At 44.1% G+C, this 25,044-nt stretch overlaps 1 protein-coding gene across 1 annotated transcript in view; it reads right to left on the reverse strand.

Annotated features, from left to right (window-relative positions):
* Nucleotides 1-5,593: 5,593 nt before the first annotated feature.
* The window catches only part of LOC146813102 (putative DBH-like monooxygenase protein 2), a 100,859-nt gene continuing 81,408 nt past the window's right edge, over nucleotides 5,594-25,044 (reverse strand). The window contains exons 10-13 of the mRNA XM_085620078.1: nucleotides 21,222-21,281; nucleotides 16,501-16,631; nucleotides 12,612-12,714; nucleotides 5,594-6,283 (exon numbers count right to left, since the gene is read on the reverse strand). Coding sequence (XP_085476204.1) covers nucleotides 6,062-6,283; nucleotides 12,612-12,714; nucleotides 16,501-16,631; nucleotides 21,222-21,281 — 516 coding nt within the window. The 3' untranslated portion in view covers nucleotides 5,594-6,061. The remainder of the gene's footprint in view (nucleotides 6,284-12,611; nucleotides 12,715-16,500; nucleotides 16,632-21,221; nucleotides 21,282-25,044) is intronic.

The following is a 25,044-nucleotide window of genomic DNA, read 5'->3' on the forward strand; positions in this document are numbered from 1 at the left end:
GCAGATCTAGAGGGTCAGAGTATTTCCACTCTGCCCCCTTTATATCTTTTACACACTTATTCCCCTTCCATCTTCAGCCTCGCTTCTACAGAGGCAGAAAATGGCTGTCAACAGTTCCTGGTTTTGAATGTAGAGACGCTCGACAGCCAATTAGCATTCAGCGCGCGATCGGGAGGGTGTGCGCTCCGTTCAGGGAGGGTGCACTTACGGTGCGGGTACGGTCCGCTGATCCTCCGCGGCCATAAATATCACTAACTTTACCCTAATTTTCTCAGGAACTACTGAACAGATTCACACCAAATATGCCAAAGGCACGAGTCCGAACTGAGGACTACCTCTTTGCCAAGTTTGGTGTCATTCCATTCAGCGGTTCGGGATGTAGATGCGACAACAGATCCTATGGGAAATGGCATAGGGAAAACGCGTTTAGGGACCCCCCTTTTTTCTCGGCCCACTTCACGGATCACTGCAAAACTTTCAGGGTAGGAGCGGAGCTCGCCAAAAGTTTGGCGAATTTCACGAAGATTCATCAATCGGCACCAAAGATATTCCCAATAGAATGTTGCGGATTTCCTATGGACAATAGGTCCTAACTATAACTATCTACTGGCAACCACCAGTAGAATATATATATATATATATATATATATATATATATATATATATATATAAAAATCTGATTCCTAGTACCTTATTTACACAACAGATTGGATTCTGGAGTGCCCTTACAAGTCCCTAGTATATGGTATACTATGTACCCAGGGCATAGGTACCCCAGAGGCCTCCCAGGGGCTGAAGCATGTATTATGCCACCCCTGGGAAGCCCTCCAAAATGACACCACTGGTCTGCTACTGTAGCCTGGGTAAGGTGGTGCATGCACCCCTTACAAAGATATAGGTTTGTTATATCTCACCCATCACTGCACATAGAAACCTATCAGTCACCCCTATGGCAGGCCTTATCAATCCTGAAGGCAGGGTGTTTGGTTATATGTGAGAGAGTTCTCAGTCATGAGCTGAGCCCCTCTGCAGCCTTCAGAATCTATCCTCCGGGGTCGTCAGTAGTGCAGCCTGACCATATACTCCTAAGTGCATTATAACCCAACAGTAAATGCTAACTTGGTACTGGCTGCACGGAAACATGTCGTGTTTGGTGTCAAACACCTTAGAATAATACCCCCACACCAGTAACTGTTGTGGGAGTAGGATTCCCATCCTTCTAGAGGGAGAGACATGACAGCACCAGTCTACCCGGTACCAGCTTAACAGAGCCCTGGTCCTCACAAAATGGGTGCTGCAGCCACAGAAATGGGTCTGGCATTCTGCTGCTGACCGAAACTCCAACAGGGGAGGCATGGACAATAGGTTTCCTGTCACTGGGAGGTGTAACCACCTCCCAGACAGGCTTATTTGTATTGGGGCTGGGTGGGAGCACTCAGTGCTTTGAAGTCCTGTACTGGGGGCTTATTTGGTGTCCCTGTGCATAGTCCAGCTCAAACCGGTTCAGGGGCTTCCAGCCCCTGCTCTGGTGCGAAACTGGTCAAAGGAAATCGGTGTAGCCACCCCTCTTTCCAAACCCTCCCATAGGTGGGTCCCCCGAGTTAGTCCAACCTCTTTCTTAGGTACAAGTAAGGAACCCCTGGCAACAGGACTTTAGATATCCCTGGACGAAACTCTGCAACTGAATCCTGGAACTACGATGCTCTACTCAAAACTAGAGGACTGAAGAAATCTCCCTTTGGGGTCAAGGAGTGAGTCCCCTGCTTGGCAGGCACCAACAAAGCAAATGCCGGTCTACATCTCCGAAGCTCCTGCCAGACTCTGAAGTATCTGCAGCCCAGGAAGAGGATTTCCAGACTTCAGAGGCCAACCAGGGTCCCCAGCAAAGCTGAGACCCACAGCCCTCGTGAGTAACGTGGGACTGGAACTCCTGGTCACCGTGCACATTTGCAAGTGCATTGACTTCCAGACGTCTCTCAAAGTCGTGCTTTGGGTTACTTGTGGCACATGCCCAAAGCACCATCTGCACCGACGATTGTGGGCCTACACTCCACGAGTGTCCCATGAGCCCGCTTCTTGCATTTCCGCTTGATGGTCCTTTGCGATCCCTGGTCCGTCAACTGGTGGGTCCCTGTGAAGGCAACTGATTTTCCTTGGGCTTCCCTGGTTGCTCCAGATATGCCCCTACTCCACCATGTGGTGAGTCCCTCAGACCTTGCTGGTCTGCACCGAAGCATCTCTCCTTTCTGCGTGGGTTGCTGTTGCCAAGGCTTGTGTTCAATCCAGGCACCGATGCTGCAGCACTCAACATCCTTTGTGGGACAGCTCAAATCCAGCTCCTGGTTGTCCGACACCTCCTGGTCCTCGTGGCTAAAGTCAATCTTCACCTTCACCTGAAATCACCCGACATCGGTGGGCATTCGTCTATCGTGCCCCTGGCCACTGGCTAGTGACCCAGACTGTCCCCTCCGCTTTCAGGTTCTTCTCATCTTCAATCCAAGACTTGGATCTCGGACACTTCGCATCTTCCCGGCAGCAGCACTTTTCAGCAGCTTCCATAGAAAACGACAACGCGACCCGACACCATTTGACATCTATGCACCCGGCTTCCCTGGGTAGGGTAACTCGAGTACTCTGCTGCTCCCATGGGTGTTGACCCTAGAACTTCCTAAGTCCAAAAGGGTTTGGTTCTAGCTCATCTCCAAGTATCCCTAATCTTTAAAAATCTAACCACGACTTTCCCCATATGAGCTAACGGGAGCTCGCAGCGGTGTTCTCACACTGCACATGGCCTCCGTGGGTCCCCTGTGTCACTACCTTAGGTGGTTCCTTGGCGTCCCAGCAATTCTAAAGGCTCTAGGCCTCGTGTCTAGTTAAGTCGGGGTTCTTATACCACTATTTTATTATATACTTTGGCTCGCCCCAGGGCCTCAAGCGTATTTGAGCTATTTTACTGTAATATTTTAAGTGTAACTTGTGTTTTGACCGCTAGTCTCATAAAGAGACTAGCAGGGTGTGTTTAGTAATAAATACATATATTTTATAAATAAACCTGTTGTGGTTGCCTTTCATTTAGCCATTCAAGCAATTATAGACTGGTAAAACCAGCTGCTTTACATTCCTTCAAGACTGAAGGCTGTGCTCCATAGCTACCACTAGGATAGCTTTCAATAAAGACAGTCTTTAACCTATCATCAATAAGGGGTTGTTTGGACTGGTGCAAGGTGCCCACTATAACTAGTGGACAGCATATACCAGGCCAATTTCGCCACAAATACACCCAACAAAATAACCGTTATTTTCACCCGATGAATAAATTGCAAATGAATGAGAACATTATCATTCGTCAATCAGCTAAAGGCGGGAATGTGGTGCTATGGCCCCGTGAATTCTATCTAGAACTATAGGGAATGTTACAGAATGTGTTCTATTTGTACAGTCAAAGGCGCATGGAACAACTTCTATGCAAAATTCCTGGCATGGAAAAGCACTGGTTTGTTGAGCACAGAGGAGTTTAAATTTCTCAAAAATGATCCTCCAGTCACCCCGGTCCTTTATTTCATTCCTAAAATTCATAAGGATTCTGATATACCACCGGGGAGGCCTATTTTAGCCCGTAATAGTCTCATGGAAAACACCTCACGCTATGTGGACCATTTTCTCCAGGAACATTACCTTCATTCATCCAGGATACGAGTGATTTTTTTAAGAAAATGTGATGTTGTATGGGACTCGGAGTGCTTTGTAATTACCTTAGATGTCACGTCCCTAATACTAGTATTTGCCATCAGGACGAAATCAAGGCAGTTGAATACTATTTAAACACATGTGCCTATATAGTCACAACATGCTATTGAACATGATTATGACATGTTTGGATAACAACTTCTTTAGGGGAGTAGCAATGGGGGCCTATTTCTCCCCCAGCTATGTCTGTCTTCACATGGGTCTGTGGGAGGAAGAGGTCCTCAGGGTACAATTTGGTGATATTTTGAACAATCATGTGTCACATTGGTGTAGGTATATTGATGATCTGTTTCTGATCTGGAGAGGCACGGAAAAACTAGCTCTCCACTTTATAGAAAAGATCAATAACAATCTCAACCTTCAGTTTACAGCACACACAAGTAGGGAAACAGTGTTTCCTGAATTAAAGCGCCGGGACACTCTTTTTGAGTAGCCGTGCGCTATAGAAATAAATGAATAACATAACATAACATAACATAACATAACAATGTAGAGGTGTTTGTCAATAACTGTAGACTAGAGACTCTGCTACACAGAAAGTCCACAGCGGGGAATTCAGTGCTTCATGCGACTAGTCATCATCCGGTACACCTCGTCCGTAGCATTCCCTTTGGGGAAATGTTGCGAAGCAGGCGTATCTGTAGCATGGATGACTGCATAAAAGCTCAGGAGGACAGAAGGGATAGATTCCTGGCTAGGGGCTACTCTGCTATCACGATTGAGAATGCCATTAAGAAAAGGTGCCTAATCCCCAGACCTGATGCACTAGTCAATAAAGCTAGGCGAGTTGATACAACAACCGCTATGTCTGATCAACCTACCACATTGATTTTGACCCACAACCACACCAGTCCCTACGCAGGATATTGAACAAGAATTGGGTACTGGTATGCAATGATAGAGTACTCGTGGATCTACTCTCCAAAACCCCTAGTACAACATTCAGGAAAGCACGCTCCATGTACAATACCTTGGTTAAGAGTAGCCCAGAAATTACCACAACCAAAACCTGGTTAAATTCCAGAAAGGGGGTTTGTTAAATGTACCTCTTGCAAAGCTAGTAAGTATGGTACTAGTAAAACAACTTTCAAGGTTAATCCAGTGCCCATGACCAAGATGTTCACGTGCAAAACAGATTATGCAGTGTATGTGTTGGAGTGTTCGTGTGGCCTGCATTATGTAGGGAGTACCAAACGGCAGGTCTACAAAAGAATACTCCAGCACATCAGGGCGATCAACAGTGATGCATCCTACCCGGTTGCCAGACATTTTAAATACTCCCACCACAATAGTCTGGACCATCTACAGTACTTGGAGGTGGATGCTGTCTTACCCCTTAGAAGGGGTGCCAATTGGGAAGCCTTGCTTCGTGAACTGGAAACCAGGTATATCCTGGAGTTGGATACCAAGACGCCACAGGGCCTCAACTCCAGTGAGGACTTCACCTGCTTGTAGCTATCTTACCATATTTGCACCATCTCCTATATTGTATATTTCTCTGGTCTGCCCCTGAAACCCCTTTTTTAAAATTCTATTCAGCACTTTTACACATTGATAAACCGTAGCTGGTTTATTAGGGTGGCACTTTATCTAGCACTTGCACTTTGTCAACACAGCATAGAGGGAGGTGACAAGGCCCACTTGGGCGAAATATATCTGCATTAGCACTTCACATTTCAGGAAATTAGGACTCAAAGGTGACCCCGTGGTCCAACAGCAGTACTTGGGACTGTATAAATTGTTTTACGATATGTCTTCTTAATATGCACTTGCAGTAATTCCTCCCCTTTCGTTTTATATTGGTCCCACATCAGTCTTAACATGCATAGAAATTAGGAATAGAAGCTTTTATTTATTGAAAGTTTTTATTCATGATTTTTATTACATTGCCTAGTTTTAAATATTTATGGTATAATGAATATTTATTAAGTTATTTGCTCCCATGTATTTAAGTTAAAACACCATGAATGTTTTACGGTTGTTGCCTCACTAATGTGATCTGAGGAACTCCTGTGTCTATGACTACGCAATGAGTGTTGTCACGAGTTATCACACTTGCACTTTAAAAGTATGGAAGCACTCCTCTTGCGAGTCATGTGATCAAGGCCTCCTGTAGGCAGAAACATCATGGCGGAGGTGCAGTGCATTCAATAAACTTTGCACCAACTTCTGGGTCTGCATTAGTCTGTTCCTGATCTATGGATATTGTATAGCAAAGTGTGCTGTATATATATATTTGTTTGTAAGTGAACATCTTATTCCTATTGGCCTTAAACTCTGCCTATTTGGACCGTTCCATGCATATGTTTAACCTCTAGAAATAGAAAAATAGAAATTTCACAGAGAGCACCGACAGGGAAAAAAACAGTGGGAGCCGACATTGTCCTGTAGATGAGCTGTGCCCGGTGTTAGCTGGACGTGTGAATGGTGACTTTGATGTAGTTGAAGCAGGACTGGGGGATGCTGGGCTGTTGCAGGGAGTCACTGGTGAGTCGGTGACGTTGCGAATGTAGCCAGAAGTCGATGAGCGGGATCCCTGAATGCAGAAAACAGAGCGGACAGAGTTAGTTCTCAAAGCCCATACATCAGCCATCTCACCGGCCAGTGATGAGTTTAACAAATCCCTTCTTAGTGAAGGTGGTTAGTTGCTGGCCCCTTCCGGGCTTAAATTCAGTGCACTTTAATGCCCCCAAAGGCCTTTACATCAGACTATCTAAAGCAAAATTAACATGTGAGTGCGCTTTCATGTTAAATATCCCTATTTATGATTTCTTCATGGCTCCCATAAGGATCCCATTGTATCAGTGTTCTCCAAATTACAAATCAAAAAGATATTTTTCTATGACTCACCCTGACTCCAATAGTTTTAGAAGTTTGGTGACTTGGTCACAATGTGCAGGAGACGTGAAGAGTTGTAGTATGGGGCTCTGACTTTTAACCTCCTTTGTGACATTGTGAAAGGTGTTACAATACCTAGGGAGTTATTACCCAAGGGGCTTATTTACAGGAATGTAAGCAGTGGAGCGCAGCAAGTCACCTTGCTACACTGAGTGATAGGGAAAAGGCAGAAATGTGCCGTATTTAAGGCAATACAGTGTGTTCCTGCCTTTTGGCAGCCTAGCACCAATGCAGGAACCCTTGCACCATGCACGTTGCATGCAGGGTTTTCTTTGTGCAGGAAGGGACACCTTCCTGCACAAAAGCAATCCTGCGAGGCATATTCTTCTGTCTGTGTGCTGCAGAATGTAGCACACAGAAAGAAGAAGTAATAAGAAGAAATAAAGACATTTCCCCTCTTTGAGTCCCTGCATGTTGACTCTGGGAGCAGTAAATTACCAACTGGTATTTAATAAATGAGTTGACTAGTTCTTGTCCTAAAAACAGGAAACATACACAAACTATAAATAAACAGTATGGGCAGTCAATGCAACACTGCCATTTTATTTCAGTGATCCTGACTTTAGGGGTACATCTAAAGTGTTTCTTCCTGTAGACTAAGTAAAGGAGGCATTAGTCACATTTTGAGTTACAAAGATTAACTTCCACATAAAGCAGCCTCCAAATGTGCTGCAGGGAACTAGATCTGCTAGGACTGGCTTGCTGATGGTTTTATCTGCTGTGCTGGCACACAAATGGGTTGCTTCACACAATACATATTCTCCCACCATGGTGCAAAGTTCATTGGGTGAGGTCCAGGATTGCATTTGTACCTGAAGCATACCCTTCCAGTACAAATTCCTTTGCATACACAAAAGCAGGGGGGGTGATACAGGTCAGATGCACGAATGTGTGCTGTACACTACCACAGATGCTATGCCCTTGGTTCTTGGGCAAATTATCAATTCCCCAGGGTTTGCACCTGCTTCTTTTAGCTGTTAGTTTTTAGGGTAGTTAAATTTTGCTACTTTCTTTCTGTATACGGTTTCATCTGGGGCACATGATATTGCCTGGTCTTCCTCTGGTTATATGCTGTGAGCCATGCTGCAGGCTCTGAAGCTCCCACTGATATCACCTATTGTCAGCATACTTGCCTACTGGAAGCATGTCCGCAAAGCAGATGCTTGCAGTGGGTGTTCTGTTGGGTCACCCATGGCAAGCCTGTGTGCAACCATTACACCCAAGGGCAAGCATATGGGCTAGGGTCTAAGTGGCACCTTGTTCCAGGAGGCTGAGGGAGCACTGCACCCCAATTATAGCTGATTTTACTTCCAAACTCAGGGATGGCGCCTCCATTTTTCTTGCTTGCCTGAGGTCCAAAAGAAGCTTCGTTACACCATTTATAAACCATATATCTACTGATTTTCTTACTCCCAACACTGGAGGTATTGGACTCGGAGCCCCACAAACTGAGTCAGATGTTTGTGGATTCTGATCACTGTCTGCAACCTCTTCTGCCTCTCCTTCCAGAATGACACTATTTGTTGGACTGTCCATGTTTGTTCATTCCGGGGTCACCACAGGAAACTAACTTTCTCTCTGACCACTTGAGGGATATGCTTCTGTCACCAAGTACTGACTAAACCTCTTTTGGGACCCTAGCCATTCAATATCCATTACCATGAGAGGTCAAGGAAGGGTAAGACCTTATCATTAAGAAACACTAAAACATCAGGAAAATTAATGAATGCTAGCCGTCTGTGCCCTTAATTTGCGGAAGTGGGTGAATGCCCCCTTAAATGGAAATATCAATTACCCAACCACATGTTGCTTCCAAGGAAAATCCAAGTGCCCAGGCTGCTGCGTTTATTGGAACCGCACCCCTGCGGTATGGCCAGGTGCACAGTAGTGCCTGATGAGCATCCCAGCTACCCAAGTGTGATACGGATATAGGCATCACCACCGAGTGTACACAAGTCTTGCAGTGAATTGTGGACTACAAGATGGCCTCCTGAAAGCTGGGCACTGTGGCACCAGGATGAGCTGGCACTAGGAGGTGGTCCAAGGCCAGGAGAGAGGACTTACAATATCAGACTCCAGTGAATGATCAGCTTCGGGAAAGATCTACTGCCTTGAGGCCTGAAAGTGATGGTGCAATCTCATAAATGGCCAACTTTAATAAATATTCCACCCAAGGAGGGTAGAGCCATGGGGACCGTATGTAGGCAGGAAATACAAGATTATTTTCACACCAGGCAACATGGCTCCCAATATACTTTGGATCTGTGTGCAACAGATGAACAATTGAGGGATGATCAACTGGAGTTCCTGCTGGGAGCCGCAGGATGAATCCAGAGTAGCAGAACTCCGAAGTGATACAATTGCCACGACAGTTAACAAAAAGTATAGATTTTCGGATATGGAGATACATTTGGATAAAATGGCCACAAAGTAACTTGGATCAAACAAACATTTGAAAGGTAAAAAAGTTTTTTAAAAATTGGGGATTTTGAGTTACAAACCTCTGTAAAAAGGAACAGCTATGAAGTGACAAAACTTATAATAATTTGTGGCTATAGCTATGATTCACCAGAGGCTGAAATGAAACATCTGGTGAATGCATTCAGGCCTTTCTAAGTCTGGGTCTTGAGATTCTCACGAATATCAAAGGAAGAAGATGCTGCAGTCCTGGCACTGCACTTCCTAAAGATTCACTATTTCAGTTAAGTTGTGTGGAGTCCTGCTGAGGTTGCATATGTGCTATGCAAACAAAGGATGGACGGAATGCAGAGGAAATCAAACATTCACCCCCAGTCAAGAGATCTCGGTTGAATCCATCATTCTTATGCTCCAGATCCAGCCGTATGTAAATCAGTCTTTACCCTGCTCCTCATGGGAACAGTCCAGGCCGAACTGCCAAGCCAGGTCCTCCCTTGAGCAAAAACCAGCATCCTAGGACTGTTTTCGGGGTATCACCCCTCAACCAGGCTAGCTTGAATCTAGTGGCACAGTAAGCAAGAGGCCCACCTCTGGGCATACCCATCCCACTTAGGGTGAAAAGTACTATGCAAACAAATGATAGACATGGTCACCCATATAACCAGAAGTGGGGGCAAGAGAATTCTTGGTGCTAGCTCAGTTATGGTTTACATGACAAACCTGACATATTAAGAGATGGTTAGGCATGCTGCCACTAGTTTAAAAAATATGTTTAGTTGTATGAGATCCTGCTTTTACAGGATCCAAGTTGAATTACCTAGAAAAAGCAGCAGACTTCAAAATAAAAATATATATATTTAAACGGCTGAAAACCGCAGGACTACCGCACCTAAATGAAAACTAAGGGCCTCATTTATGGGATTTGGGCATAGGGCAGCGCAGCAAGTCACCTTGCCTAGCTGTGTCAAAGTGAAAGGGCTGGATTGCATTGTATTCATCTAATAGTGAATACCTGTCCTTTCCCTCAGCACTGGCACCATTTTGGCAGCCTAACGCCAACACAGTGTTGTGAGCAGGATTGTTTAAGTGCAGGAAGGAGCACCTTCCTGCACCAAAACAATCTTGGACGGTGTTTTCCTCTTTCCATGTATGATTCAGAATGCAACCCACATGAAGAGGAAAAAACAAGGAGAAAGTTATTCCTCCTCACTGTGCCTCCCCTGGGGAGGCGCAAGGTTTTGGTGCATCCCCAGGTTTACATGGTTTTGTAAATCTTGGGAAGCTTCAAAATCCATGGATTTTGCATCGGAATACCCACCGTAACACCCATGGAACGCCTCCCTAATGCAGAGTAGGGCAACACAGCAATTTGCAGTGCTTTGCCTTATCTACGAGACCATTCAAAGCCATGCAAAGTGGTTTTGGGTGACCTCCGATAATATTTTATGATTTGTGCCACTGTAATGTCACAAAAAGTGATGCTGTGGTGGTGCAAGAGGCTCATTAATATGAAGATATGACCCTATGAAACAAGAAAAGATTTCTGGCATGGAGGCGCTCAGCACCTTATTCATGCTGTTGAGCCTGCTCTCCTTCTGATCTCAGTCTCACCTACCACACAGGTTATTGGGTAGATGGTAGTTTTATTGTTCCTGCTGGTTGTTTAAGTTATCCATCCCTTTTGCCCCCGCCTTTCCCATGCTACTTGAGCAAACATAAGGTGGGACTATTTTTCCCTCTGATGTTTAATTATTTGTTATACTGAGGTGTGATGTGAGCGGTGTGCCCATTCCCTGCATTGATGTGCTCGATGAACAGAATTTAACTTGATCACAGGTTTCTGCTAAAGCTTTCAAGTGATGTGTATTAGAATGGAAGATTCACATAGGAAGGTACCAGGAGAATAAGGAAGACATGTAGCTTACTGGGTAGAAGTAACAAAGGCTTCATGACAGACACGATGCTATAAACACATTTTTAGACAATAAGACCACCAATAAAATTGAAGCAGGTATTTGGAGATACAAGATCTTCTGTTCAGCCCCAGGATTAAGAAAGTTGCTCCACTTTATACCATTTGAAGTCTTGGCAATATAACATTTTGAAGGCCAAGCAGTAGAGAGTTACAATAGTCAAGCATAGATATTAACGGTTGCATTAATCTTTTCTTGAGGGACGGAGTAACTGGAGTACTGCTTGACTGATCTTGCAAAAAGGAAGCAAGCCAGTTGTAAACTGTCTCCTTGAGACCAAAACCAGATCAGCTCTAGTAGGATGGCACAGATGGTGTCAAATTAAGCCAATAGGTCAAGCAGTATCAAGGCTGCCACTTCATCATCTATGATAAAGTGGATGTCATTGGTGGCCTTTGCCACAACAGTTTCAGTAAATACGTTTTTATGAAACCCAGATTGAGCAAGGTGGAAAGGATGACGTTCTAGATAATTCATCAACTGATTGTTTACAACAGATTCTGCTAGTTTGGCATGGATAATGAGTAAGGGGATAAGTAGATAATTTGATAAGGAGGGTCAAGCCCTGGGTTTTTTTTTTTTTTTTTTACAACAGGTGAGACAAAATGTGCTTTCCAAGCAGTCAGCACCTTTCCTGAAAGAAGTTAAGCATTTCACAAGGTGGTCAATGTTAGAGTAATACTGTTAATGACTCTTCGATTGATGCATGGGGCAAGAATCAAGAGGAGACGTAGAAGTGAGTGAAGACAGTTTCACCTCATTGGTCGTGATGAAGACCAGGAAGGAGTATTCATGGTGACTCGAAGGGTGATGAGTATGGAAGTCTCAAGACTCTTATTTAGATGCACACAGGTGCCCATAAGATGGACTATGTGGTCATGAAAGTCAGATATATTTTTATAGGTTTCCCTCCAGGGATTCTGAAACGGTTTCAAGGGACCCAAAACTCTGCTACACACAATGTTCTGCATCAAGTAGTAAGATCTCACCTCAGCTACTCAAGAAACCATGATTTCATTATAGTTCATTTAGACGTCTGAAGAGACATGAAACCTTCCTCTTGTGTTTAAATTTGCTACAATGTCACTGCTGGGCACGGCTGATGAGGTCTCTTTGGGACCTTGTCTAGAAGAGCAATGAAGCTCTTTGAGGAGTAGAGGTACTCCCCAAATGCCAACATTGAATAAAATAAAAGGCCCGTATTTTCCCAATAGTGCAGCACTGGACTGAAAGTACATGTATGTGATTCAATTGAATGTGGTTCAGTGAACATGTATTTCAACCTGGAGGCTCATGCTTAAGCCAGAACTCTTCAGTGGACCCTGCACAATCATGCCCTCTTTATAGAACATGCCTCTTAAAATTGTTTATTCTTGACATGAAGGAAAACCCATATTGATCTCATGAGGAAATTATAAATTTTCCACAGCACCTTGCCTTCTTTGATAGAGCACTCTAGCTGACAAGGCGCGCTTGCTTAGGTTAATGAACATCAATTTATTAATATATAGGTTTATCTATATACCACCATTCACAGAGTTGTAATTCTTGAAATGGGAATAGAAAAGAACTTACATTATATTGTAACACTTCATTATACTGAAGTGCTTCCTTTGTGATCCTCTGCAGCAATGTAATATTCTCAGGGGTCCAGGGCAGGAGGTTCAAGGCAGAGGGCCTGTTGGAAAACAAAAGACAGATTGGTTAAACAAGTCACTGTTTCTCTATTGGTTTTATTATGAATAACAAATATTATGAATAGAGAACTAAAGGTCAAATTAACCATTTGGAGCTCTACGAACAAAGCCCTCAAATTAGGGCTCAGGTTCCTGAAGTCCTTCAGCACCTGAGGCTAGCCGCTTATAGGTAGACCAGCTCCTCTAAAGCTATCCGTACAATACGGACATCACTGAGAGGTGGGCAGAGGCAGCACCTGCTACTTCGGATGTCCTTTCTTTCCTGAGACACGGGGGTCCCTGATCAAAGGGTTTGCCTAGGAAGCAGCACAATCATACTCCAGGCTCTAAAGACACTACACCTGGTTTTATATTGCTCTTCTCAGTCACGTTATAATAACTAGGAGTCTGATGTGGGGCTATGTATGTCAAAAGAAGTAGATTGTTATGTCACCGCTGGTCAATAGGTGTGTGATGTCATGTCAACTACCACTGGGGGTGACCAGGTCCAGCACTATATTTAACACCAAACATTTTGCCTTTTTCCCTCCACTTTTTGCTGAAATCATTTTTGTTGGCCTTAGGACACTGCTGACCAGTGCTTGTGCTCAATTGTCTAAAAAATGGTTACATTGGCCCAGGTGTGATTTTTATGGGGCGGGGGCGCACATGACCGGCATTACAGTGCTGATTTCAGCCCTGGGCACCACATCCTCCATAGCAGGTGCACTTCAGGGACCGCCCCTCCCTGGGGCCACTTTTGGCCCCAGGTAACTCCATCCCTTGGACCTGGTGCATTTTACAGGGGCAAGGGAGGCACACTGTCCCATTCCCTTGCTGATTATGGCCCCGGACCAGCTTTATTATAAGGGAGATGCAGCCCCCTCTCCCCAGGAAAATTTTGGCCCCAGGGACCCCATATCTTGGGGCCCAGAAAGCTTTTTTGTGGGAGCTGGCTATAAGGCCTTCCTCCCTTGGCCAATTTCGGCACTGGTGACCCAGACTGATTGATTGGGGAAAGGGCATGTGGTCCCTTCTTGACTGGTTTCCATCCTTGGCACCTCCTCCCTGGGGCCTGGTGCAATTTGTCCGGGGAGGAGGGCATTTAGCCCCAACCTGGACCAATTTCACTGCATCTCCTGAAGGAAAGTTGTGGCCATAAAAGTGGCACCCCTGGCACCCAGACCTCCGATAATGTATGTACTGGAGAAGCATCAGAAGGACTGCCCTGCTGTTCCCTGGACCTATCAAAGAGAGACTGCACCTGTTGCTCTTAGGGTAGCAATGAGATGACTATTCCTGTGGTTCCCTGCTTGTGGAAAAGTCGTCCTGAACCCTAGACAGAAGGGGTGAACAGTCAGTTTGCTGACTTCTCGTTACAGCTCCAGGGCCACAAAGAAGTCGCCATGGTAAAGTTGGTAGTCGCGGACGACTGCTGAATCTGCAGCCTGAGAGACAACCATGAACATCAAAAGTTGCACCCTAGTTTGCTGGACCTCTGACAGTTGTCAAAGTGTGTTTGGTCGCCCATTGAAGGACATTAGCCACAGTCAAAGGGAACTGCTGGTTTTGCTATGAGCCAAGACCAGTGGCAAATGGGTTTTAGCTGAACTTCATCTGGACTTCAAGGGACATTATCTTCCTTGGCCAAAGTCACACCACCATACTCCTAGATCGAGGGGTGGCACCAGACAGACCCTTGATGACCATATGAGCATCCTCAGAATCTTCAGCATCATGTATCCCGTGGATAAGGACCACTCCATTGACGTCTATGGTGGTGTGCACTTCGAGCTTGGAACTGGACAGGAGACTGCTTTGACTGCAGAGTGACTGCCCAGCTAAGAATTGCTGGCCTCCATGACTCACTCCCTGCCTGAGTTGGTCATCCATAGCTGGCTGGAGTAGCCAAACACAACTTTATAAAAAGTTTTCAAAGTAACCTGTAATTGCAGTAACTGCAAATTCTAGTTTGCATTTTGAAGGGAAAGCAAGAATTTATGATTTGTTTAAAAATCTATTTCACAGGTACCTTCTGGTTTGTTTTGTTATCTAAAAAAAAAATCATAAAAATATATATCTTTATAAATTTGCGTTGAATTTCTTTTGAGACATGTTTCTTTCTTATCCAAATGTCATTAGTTCTAAAGGCTTTGCACTAGTTGCTTTGTTGAAGCCTGACTGCTCGAAGCCACAGGTACCCAGTATTAAGCTACGGTTTTATAATTACACCTGACTGGACCCAATTGAGGGGAGTAAGTTTATTACACGGCGAGGTTGCACAACCACACAATATATAAACTGCATTTTGTCACTTTAGAGAAGTGTCTACTATATACACTTGGGTTTTTCAGTAAATTTCTACCTAGAGTAGTAAAATATTTATACCCAACAGTTACACATATGTCTGATAATATTGTACTTTATTATAAACAGTGGAAATTCACTGAAATAAAGAAAGGTCAAAGTGAGGCTATAGTAGGGTAAAGATGTCAAAAAATATTAACCTAAAGCCTCCTGCCATGCACTGTAATTGACCATACACATTTCATCACCCATGACATGTTCAATTACGTCATTGATAGCATCACTGGCATCTCAAATTACATCATTGATTACATCACTGATAACATCATTGATTGCATCTAATGAGGGTGACAGATTGCAATACACTTCTGACACCGAAATGCACTTAGTGAGCTACATCTAGAACACATTGTCAATACCTTCTGTACTGCTAGTAAGTGTAACCTTTTGCACAATGCCTGGCCTCATAAGGGGACTTTGATGTGTGGAGGGATTTGGGAATTCAGCAGCAGAGAAAGTGAAACCAACTCTGCTGCTACTGCTGTTGAGCCCCAGCCTACATTCTCCATGAAAACATGCTCCTGGGTCTTCCTAGGAGGGACCCTGCACCAGAGGGCCTCACCATGGATGAGCCCCATGCTCTCCCCTGAGAGTTTTGCTTCAGCTTGAAGGGGCTCAGCCGCCTTTCCTACTTCTGCAGAACAGTTGGGTCCTCATTTTACAGGCTCACTTTCCCAGTTTTAAACTTCAGGCCATCATGAACATGGCTGCAAGGTCTACAGGACTCAGATCTGGTTGCAAGCCCAAATACTTCCATACATCCCAACATTTTGAAACTAAACTGAGAAGTTTCGGATAAAAGTCGGTGGAATGTATGTTTCGCTTTGGCTTTAACTTAGCTGACAGACTCCTAAAATAAAGCTGTTTGGCTTAAAACATCAGCAATCTCACACCTGAAATGGGTCCATATGCATGCATGTACTTTTTATGCATCCTGTACTTTTTGCAGCTAGATGTTGCCATTATTATGTGCAGTTTTGATGAATGTATGTGGAAAGGAGGCATACCTTTTAGTTGCTGGGCAAGGCATAGTCTTGTGTTTGACATGTATTTAACAACTTAACATTTCCAGAATCACTTTGTTCACTTATCTTCTGTATGTGCTCAACAAAAACAGTGTGTGGGTAACTGTGGATCTGGTCCTTAAAAAGTTAATATTTGTTTGCAAAACCAATAGGTATCACTTTCATGTGCAATGGTATGCGAGCAGAATTTGCGTCTGTCTACTTTTGCATGCGTCATCACATTCAAGTAGGGCCTATTGTCTTTGCCAGAGCTTGTTTAAAATGTAGCCTACAGAACAGCAGGTCTGAGTTGGCGAATCACCTCTTAGAACAAGGAGCACCACAGGAAGTTTTGGAATCATTAACAATAACTCATTTGTTTTTTTAGATCATTACAAGATGGCAACACAAACATACCTGAGTATATCTGGGCCAACCAATGACGAGACATTGGAGTAATCCAGGGAGCTCAAGCACTGAGAGATGTTGTTGCTGGGATAGTAGAGAAGCAATGCAAGACACATCTCATCAGTTGAGGCAAAACCACCCTGAAGACAGACAAAACATGTCAAAACAAGTAAATCAGGTGTAGCTGTTACAGTACATTACTACATGGATGACATAACTCTTAATTCTGACAAAAAGTGATAGCATCCAGTCTTGAGAATTGCAGGTCCATCCCTACGACATGGTTTCTTGTAACATCTGTCTCTGCAACACAAGAGTGCCAACATGGGCTCGGGAAAGACATAAAATTGTCCCTTCTACTTCAGAAGTCCACACAACACCTGACAGCAAAGTTCTATTGCTATAACTTTAGATCAAAGGGCACATGAAGCTCTCGCTGAACTAAACTAAGAAAGCCATCTCTGCAGGAAGCCTTGTAGATCTACAGATGGATCTACAAATTCTACCCTGTTTCATCTAATTGGTGCACAGATCGCCGATGCAACCTGTGCTTTACAGAACCGGCTTCAGTCTGGAGTTACTAAATGGGCACTCCGGTGCGGACAGGGTGTGACCCTCTGTTCAGGAGTTTCAAAGAACAGAGCTCCTAAGAAAAGGTCATTTAGCAGGTGTCTGTAAAAGACATGTGGAGATGCGAATCAAATCCATTCACTAAGATGAGAAAAGGTAATCTGCTTCACCTTTGATTCTCTTCCCTCCTTCTGGTGTGCAGTTGTTTCAAGTTGTGTATGGCTTGTTATAGAATACACCTGGTGAGGAATCACCTACACACTACTACTGAAGAATCATGGTCTGTTTTGGATGAGATGTGGCTTCGCAACTAATAGTCCAGGATACATGGGTTAATTTCTAAGCTCTGCCTTCGAATACCAGTTATGGTATGTGATGTTTATGTGATTGCATGTGCTACATAAATTCCACCCCACATTGCAGGATGTTGCAATCCAGGTTCCTTTATTGGGGGCCACTACTAAGACAATTTCGAAAGAAATGAGGCAAAACCAAACTTTCCACTTAAAATTAGTGCTCCCTGGGTCTTGCAGATCAATCTGAAGGGAACTCCTAGTACTTCCGGGACTGCCACAGTCTTCAGAAGCATTCTTTCTTGGAATCAGCACATCATGGATTAGTCCATAAGATATATTTGCCAGAAAGCACAACCCAATTACAACTTAAGGTCTCATTGCAGAAGAGCAGCTAACCTGGTGGTGTTATTTTGTTTTCCGGCAGACAGGATTATGTGTCAACAGTGCTGCCATACAGTGGCAGTCCTTTGAAATAAATGTGCTTGAATATTTCATGGTGCTCAGATATTCTAGGAAACTGCTAATAATGGGATTATCAAATGAATCAAACAACCTACAGGCATCAAAGAGTTGCAGTCCAAATAAGACAAGGATGTTCAGTGTGCAACAGATTTTGCTGGACTTACTATTATTCTTGTGCTTGCTAAAAGTGTCACGGCTACCGACTGCTATAGATTTCACTTTCGGGCACCAGTTCATACCTCTGTTACAGATTGTCATGATCCGAGGCTACCCATCATCCTTTTACAACCCATACAGCCATTTAGTCTGTCCATTTTGCCACAGTGCCACAGCATGCACTTAATACGGTTTAAAAGAATGACAGAGGACCACATCTGGATGGCTTACAGGCAGAGGGTAACAGACAGACATGGGGACAGCTAGACTGAATATGCTGAGTCCATTTGAAATACATACTTATGTGCACTCAGAGGAGCAATCAGCAGTGAAATATTGATGGCCTGCAATGCAGGACATAATGTTATAAGCAACTCACATATAGCACTATTTTTTGAGCTATTGCAAACCACATTGCCAAAGCACCACCTCCATTTCTCCTTCTATAATGCAATCACATTGTTCATTCTTTCACCACCTCAACCTCATTCCATGTCTGACCCCCACTGCTGCCTCTTATCTCCTTCTCTTCTACTCACCTCCAGCTCATTCTGTCATTCTTCTCACTTTTTACCTTTTCCCCCTGGACCTGTTACACTTCACTCTTTTCCTTCAAGTTGTCATTTTAACTCCATCTTCACCTCCTATTGCACCTAAGGGTGGGCAGAGCTCCCAGAGTTACATAAAAACTCAGTGAGATTACACAGAGTTCCACGAGCGGGCGGAATTCGGTAAGTTGCGCTACTCACGCTGATTTTTAGTACTGGGAGTTTGTTCTGTGCTGCAAAATCAGTGTGACTGGCGATACGCTTCTTTGCTGCTCAAGTAGATTTTCTACTCAACCAGCAGCTTCTCTAGTGACAGCCCTTGTTGAGAAAATCTCACCGGGATGCTGTTTTCAACCAAATATGCTTGGGGACACAAATTCACACGTACTTGACAACTTACCGTTGGCAAACCGCATGCAAGAAAAAAACTGCCACATGGCTATTGACGGAGTTGTATGGAACTCTGCATTTCAAATGTAACATGGAGTGGGCAAAACTCAGCAAACTCCACCATGGAGTAGAATTTATTGCCCACCCACTCCAAATTGCATGCAATACATTCATACATACATAATACATTCATATGAATATACATGCTTCTTCCAATTTACCAGTTACCTGCAACTAAAATTTGCACACCTCTAACCCATTGTTTACATCTTACCAGCAAATATGCTGTACTCATTCTCTCAGCTCTCTCGGTCTCAGTCTAGCCTTTATTTCTCCCAGTTTCCCTCCCATCTCCACCTCTGTCATCTTCACTCATTTTCCTCTCACCTGCGTATAATGAATTCTCAGCTACATCCCATCTGCATTTTAACCACTTAGTATCACTAGTCATCCTTTTCCTTTCTCACATTCATCACTCAATGCTACTCACCTCAAAGTACCACTTCTCAAATTGTTTTACTATCACCTCTTTCCCCCCTGCCTCCACATGTACATTCAATAATCTCATCTTTTCTAGTTTGTCTCACTTCTACCATCTATATTGATGTGTACCCCCTGACTGCACCCTTTCTAATGTGTTCCTATTTTGATGCTTTTCCCCGCATGCTCTCTCGCTTTGTCTTGTATCTTGCTGATCACGTTGTCCATTTTTTATTCATTTTGTTGGTGGTCTTTGCTACAGAGTCTGCTCCCCAGGGATTGTGCTTCGTGTTATCTAGCAATTGCTTGTGATTTCCCTCTTGCAGTCTACCTTGCAGGCCCAGTCTCTTGCTTGTTACGGATTCTTGTCTACCTGTCCTTTTCCTTATATATTTAGTCTTCAACTTTGCCCCTGCCTAACGGTTACACTTTCTAGTATATTCTGCTTACCACGCCTTGCTACTTTGTGTGGTTCCTAGTGCTTGCCCTCCTCCGATTGTTCTTTAGTTTTGCTCTTCTGTCTTGTTGGTCATGTGTTTGCATTTGTTCTGCCTACCTGTGCTTGTTTACTTAGAGCAGTTTTTTTTGCTGCTCCCTGCCTTGTATTCTTGGCCTTTTAGTGTCTGGTAAAAATGCTGCTTGTCCACCTCTGTATATTGTATTCCATGTGTACACGGGTTGGCTCCCAAGTTCCAGGAGATAATATCTCCCACATCCTTTGTCTTGTCTGTAGTCAGGTAGTGTGCTATTGCCACTCACCTTGTAATCCTTGTTATTTCCAGGTGCATCCATATGGACTAGCCTCTCGTAGGTAAGCACAATCCTCATTTGTGCTCTAGTTTAGATACATAATTACTTCTGCTGCAACCGTTCTGTAATCCAAGACTTGTGGTGTTGCGTATTGACTACTGCAACATGCTTTATCTAGGGCTCTAAGGGCAGGCTGAAAATGCTTCAAAGGATGCAAAATGCTGCTGCCGATAGGCTCCTGAATATTCCAAGACGCTCGTCCATAGGCACAGCCTTTGATAAGCTCCATTGACTTCCCATCAAGGATAGAATCTCTTGAAGCACTGCGCTTCGTTGAGAGAATTGGTCCTCACCACCTCTTCCCCAGATCAAACGCAATCTTCCTAGTCGATGCCTCAGATTCAGGGAATGCCCGGACAGTGATTCCAAAAGTACACAGAGTATATCTGGGAGGTAATTACTTTAGCTTTCTGGCTGCAAAACTCTGGAACTGGCTCACTCTGAATCTAGGACTGGAGCCTTCATGATAATCTAAATAATGCATATTTTCTTCTGATACTTCATGTATATTTCTTGCCAGGTGATGCTAGTCATACAAAGCCTAAGCCAAGATGCTTGAAATATGAGCCTTAAAAAATTAGATCATGCTAAGTGAGAAAGAATAATGCAAATGTAAGTGGTCAGGAGTGCAGGAAGCAGAGACTAATGTGCCTTCTCACCAGGTCTCTCTGAAAGCGAAAAGAAACCTTCCTCATGCATGGGTGGCCTGGCAGTCAAACAAATCAAGATGTCTCATTTCACAAGTGGAGCGAAGGGTGCTATAGTGGGGTTTTCTTATGAGGGTGTGCATGATTGGGGAAAATTTGTGGTACACATCAGAGCTTGGGAAACACCGTTTGTTTTGGTTCCACATTGACTGTGTCCTAAGTCATTAAGCGTCTCTTTACTCTGTGTCTGTTAAGGGCCTGCAGGATAAGTGGGGATGGTACAGTTGTTGAAGCAGGCGAACAGCTTGAAGTACCCCATGCATACAATTTGATAAACTTTAATCATTGCACCATTTTAAAAATCAACTTACCAATGTTACAGCGGTACGCTTTAATGTATTGTAGGTGCACACCGTCTGCAACTCATCGCCCTGTAATGGAACACAAAGGATATTGCTTATTATTGTCACACTAGCCCTACCTTTTGGAGCAGTCTATAAACACGTACTTTGTGTTGGTATTTATATAGTTTTACTAACATGCCTGCTGAATGGCAGTCTACACATCGAAACAAAGGGACGGAGTACTGGTCCTGTGAAGAGGTAGGAAATCATTCAGGATTGTGTACAATGAGGTGTAGGTTTCAATGTTTCCCTTTCTGTACATGATCATTGCAATACAAAGAGTCAAGAAGATCAATAATGATCCAGGAACATGGGGATGCCAGCCTAACGCTTTTCAAGGATTACAGTCGGGGCACACCACTCGGGTTCTCTGTGGTGTGCTCCTGCAAAAGATGCACCCAGTGCAGACAACAAGCATTATCCACATTCCACAATAAAAATGTTTGTCTTAAGACCTTTGCCAGCTACACAGAGCTGCATTTTCCCTGATGCCCTGTGCTTCTATGCATGTGTCACCTTACCACCAAAAGCCACTATTACAGCAGGTGCATTCAAACACTGCAGTGATGACTCCTGCTACCCTGACCGCATTTACCCAGGGGCCAGCCTAGACTGCTTTAGGTAGGGGATCCTCCATGCCCTCATCCAAATGCCACCATGGGAGGAACACTGTGCCACTTCCTAGGGGGGCAACACTGAGCGTGTCTCCCAAGATCTTCAACACGATAGTCTTCACTTGTGTGTGGCCACAGTATCATGCCACAGTATCATGCAATGAGGGAGAGCAGATGGTACACTCTGCAGGATCTCGTTTTGCTCCCATAATCTAGGTATCATGGAAGGATATACATTCAGAGCACATTATTTCCCTCAGCTGCTATACATATTTTTATAAAAACTCTTGCCCTGATGGCGATATATGACAACGCATTCCGAACCTCAATTCATTTCATGGGATTCTCTTCAGGGCTGTGGCTGGATTCCGTTTATAAGTCTGAGAATCTCTTCAAAGATGCAGGTAGCCCGGTTTAATGTGGAAAAAGCTTAAAGTTTAAGAATGGCAGGTTTATTGCTTTATGCACACTAGGGCCGCCATAAATACTGTTAGCTTTAAGTAGCAGCGTTAAGTTGATGCGCTGTTTAATAGGTGCTGCTATGTCATTTTGTATTTGATTGCCGGTGGACACATGGACAGAATTTTATTTTTCTGCTGTCAACTACGGCCGTATATACTGCGAATCCCGCTTCCAGTGGCAGTATGGAATAACTCAGGGCTACGGCACCATATAGTACTTTCCAATAACGGCGGGGGCATACAAGTTATTTATGTTTCAAGCAGCCATCAATCAACCTCTCCAGCTAAACAGCCAAAAAGTGGCAGTGTAGTAGAATGTTTTAACGTGGAGTTGAATAGAGTACAGTAGTGTATGAAACAGTGATCTGGGTAGAGTGGATTGTTATGCAGTATCCTAAAGTGAGGTAAAGTCTTGTACAGTGGAGTGGAGTTAATGGAGCAACATAACAGTGTGAATGAAAGTACACTAGAGTATTGGTGTGTTGAGGAGTGTACTGGTGTAGCTTAGGTAGTAAAGTGCTATAAATTTGAGTAGGGGTCTCGAACAGTAGAGTGGATTGTTGTGTCATACAGAAAAGTGTTGTATAGTGGAATAGAGCATTGTACATTGAAGCGTACAGGCATAGAGTGGAGTATAGAGTTGGACAGGTGAGTAAAGTAGAATGTTTTAGAGTGGCTTTTTAAAGAGTGGAGTTATAGAAGGCGGTGGAGAGTATCATACAATGGAGTAGCGTAAAGTGGAGCGTCATACACTGTAGTGGCATAGAGTGGATTACTGTAATGTGGAGTAGCATACAGTGGAATAAAGTACAGAGGAGTGTGGTATTGTGGAGTAGTATAGAGTGGAACAGCATAGAGTGGATTAGCGTAGGAGTGGGGTTGCATACATAGAAATGCTGTAGCGTAGAATCAAGGAAACGCTTATAAATTGGAGTGGCGTCGCATAGAGAGCAGTGCTGTGTCATACAGTGTTGGAAACTGTCAGAGTAGAGTAGAGTGTTGCACTATAGAGTGCGCATGCAAGTTTGGACAATATAGAGTACAGGAATAGTGTTGTAGAGCACAGTGGAGTTTTGTAGAGTGGAGCTGTATGGAGTAAAGAGTACATTGACGTGGCATACAATGGAATAGTGTACAGTGGAGTGGCATAAAGTGGGATAGCGTACTCTGGAGTGGCATTCAGTGGGGGGGCGTAAACTATTAGTGAATAGTGTAGTAGCAAACATTGGAGTGGTGTATGGTGAAGTGGTTTAGACTTGAGTAGAGTATTGTGGGGTAAAGTGTAATAGCACACTGGAGTGGTGTACAGGTGTGTGGGGTAGAGTGGAATACCATACAGTAGCAGGGTAAAGATTTAAGTTGCATATAATGAAATAGCATAGCATATAGTGGTGCACAGACGAATAGCATAGAGTGTAGTATGGTGGAGGGGCGTAAAATAGAATAGTGTACCATGGAATAGCAGAGTAGAATAGTGTAGAGTGGAGTGGTGTAAGCTGGATTGGTGTACAGTGAAGTAGTGTACAGTGGAGGGGATTAAAGTGAAATAGGATATAGTGGAGTGGCATTCAATGCAGTAGCATAGAATGGAGTGGCATAGAGTGGAGTACACTGGAGTGTTACATAAAGGAGTAGCATACAGTAGAATATTGTACAGTAGGGTGGCTAGACTGGAATAGCATATTAGCATACAGTGCAGTGGCGTGAAGTAGGGTAGACTGGCATGACATGCTTGAATGGGGTAGAGTAATAGAGTGGAGTGGCATACAGGTAAATGCTGTATACTGAAGCGTATAGTGGGGTTGCACACAGTGTAATAGCATAGACAGGACTGGTATAGATTGGAGTTGTGTACAGTGTAATAGCAGACAATGGAGTGGTGTAGAGCAGAGTGTAGTACAGTGGAGTGGCATAGTGTGTTTAGTGGAGTAGCATACAGTGTAGTGGCGTATAATGCAGTGGTGTTCAGCAGTATGGGGAAGCGTATTAGCATACAGTGGAGTGCCATACTGTGGATTGACGTACACTGAAGAGGTGTAGAGTTCAGTTGAATACAGTGTAATACCTTGGAGTCGGTTGGCCCAGAGTGGAGTTTTGTACAGTGTAACAGTGTAGTGGCATACAGCGGAGTGATATAAAGTGATAGTGTACACTGGGGTAGCAGGCAGGGGAGTCGCGTTTAATGGAGTTGTGTAGACTCGGGTGGCATACAGTGGGCTGGGGTAGAGTGTAACAGCATACAGTGGAGTGTTGTATATTGGAGTGGTGTCCAATCAAATAGCATAGAATAAAGTGGTATGGAGTATCATACACTGGAGTGGCATAGAGTGGAGTAGTGTAGAGTAGTGGCACACAATGGAATAGCATAGAGTAAAGTGGCATACAGTGGAATGGAATAGCATATAGTAGAGTAGCGTGTAGCAGAGTGGCATACAGGGAATGGTGTACCCTGAAGAGTCGACTGGAGTTGCATACAGTGTAATAGCATAGGGTGGACTAGACGAGAGTGGAGCTGTGAACAGTGTAAAAGTGTAGAGGGGAGTGGTGTAGAACAGAGTTGTACAGTGAAGTGGCGAAGAGTGAACTAGTGTATAGCAGAGTGGTGTACAGTGGAGTGGCGTATAATGGAGTGGTGTAGGCTCGAGTGGCATGGAGCGGCGTATATTGAAGTTGGGTCCAATCAAATAACAGAATGAAGAGGAGTGGCGTATATTG

This window comes from Triturus cristatus, chromosome 7, assembly GCF_964204655.1.
Source record: "Triturus cristatus chromosome 7, aTriCri1.1, whole genome shotgun sequence".
In the NCBI taxonomy this organism is placed as follows: Eukaryota; Metazoa; Chordata; class Amphibia; order Caudata; family Salamandridae; genus Triturus; species Triturus cristatus.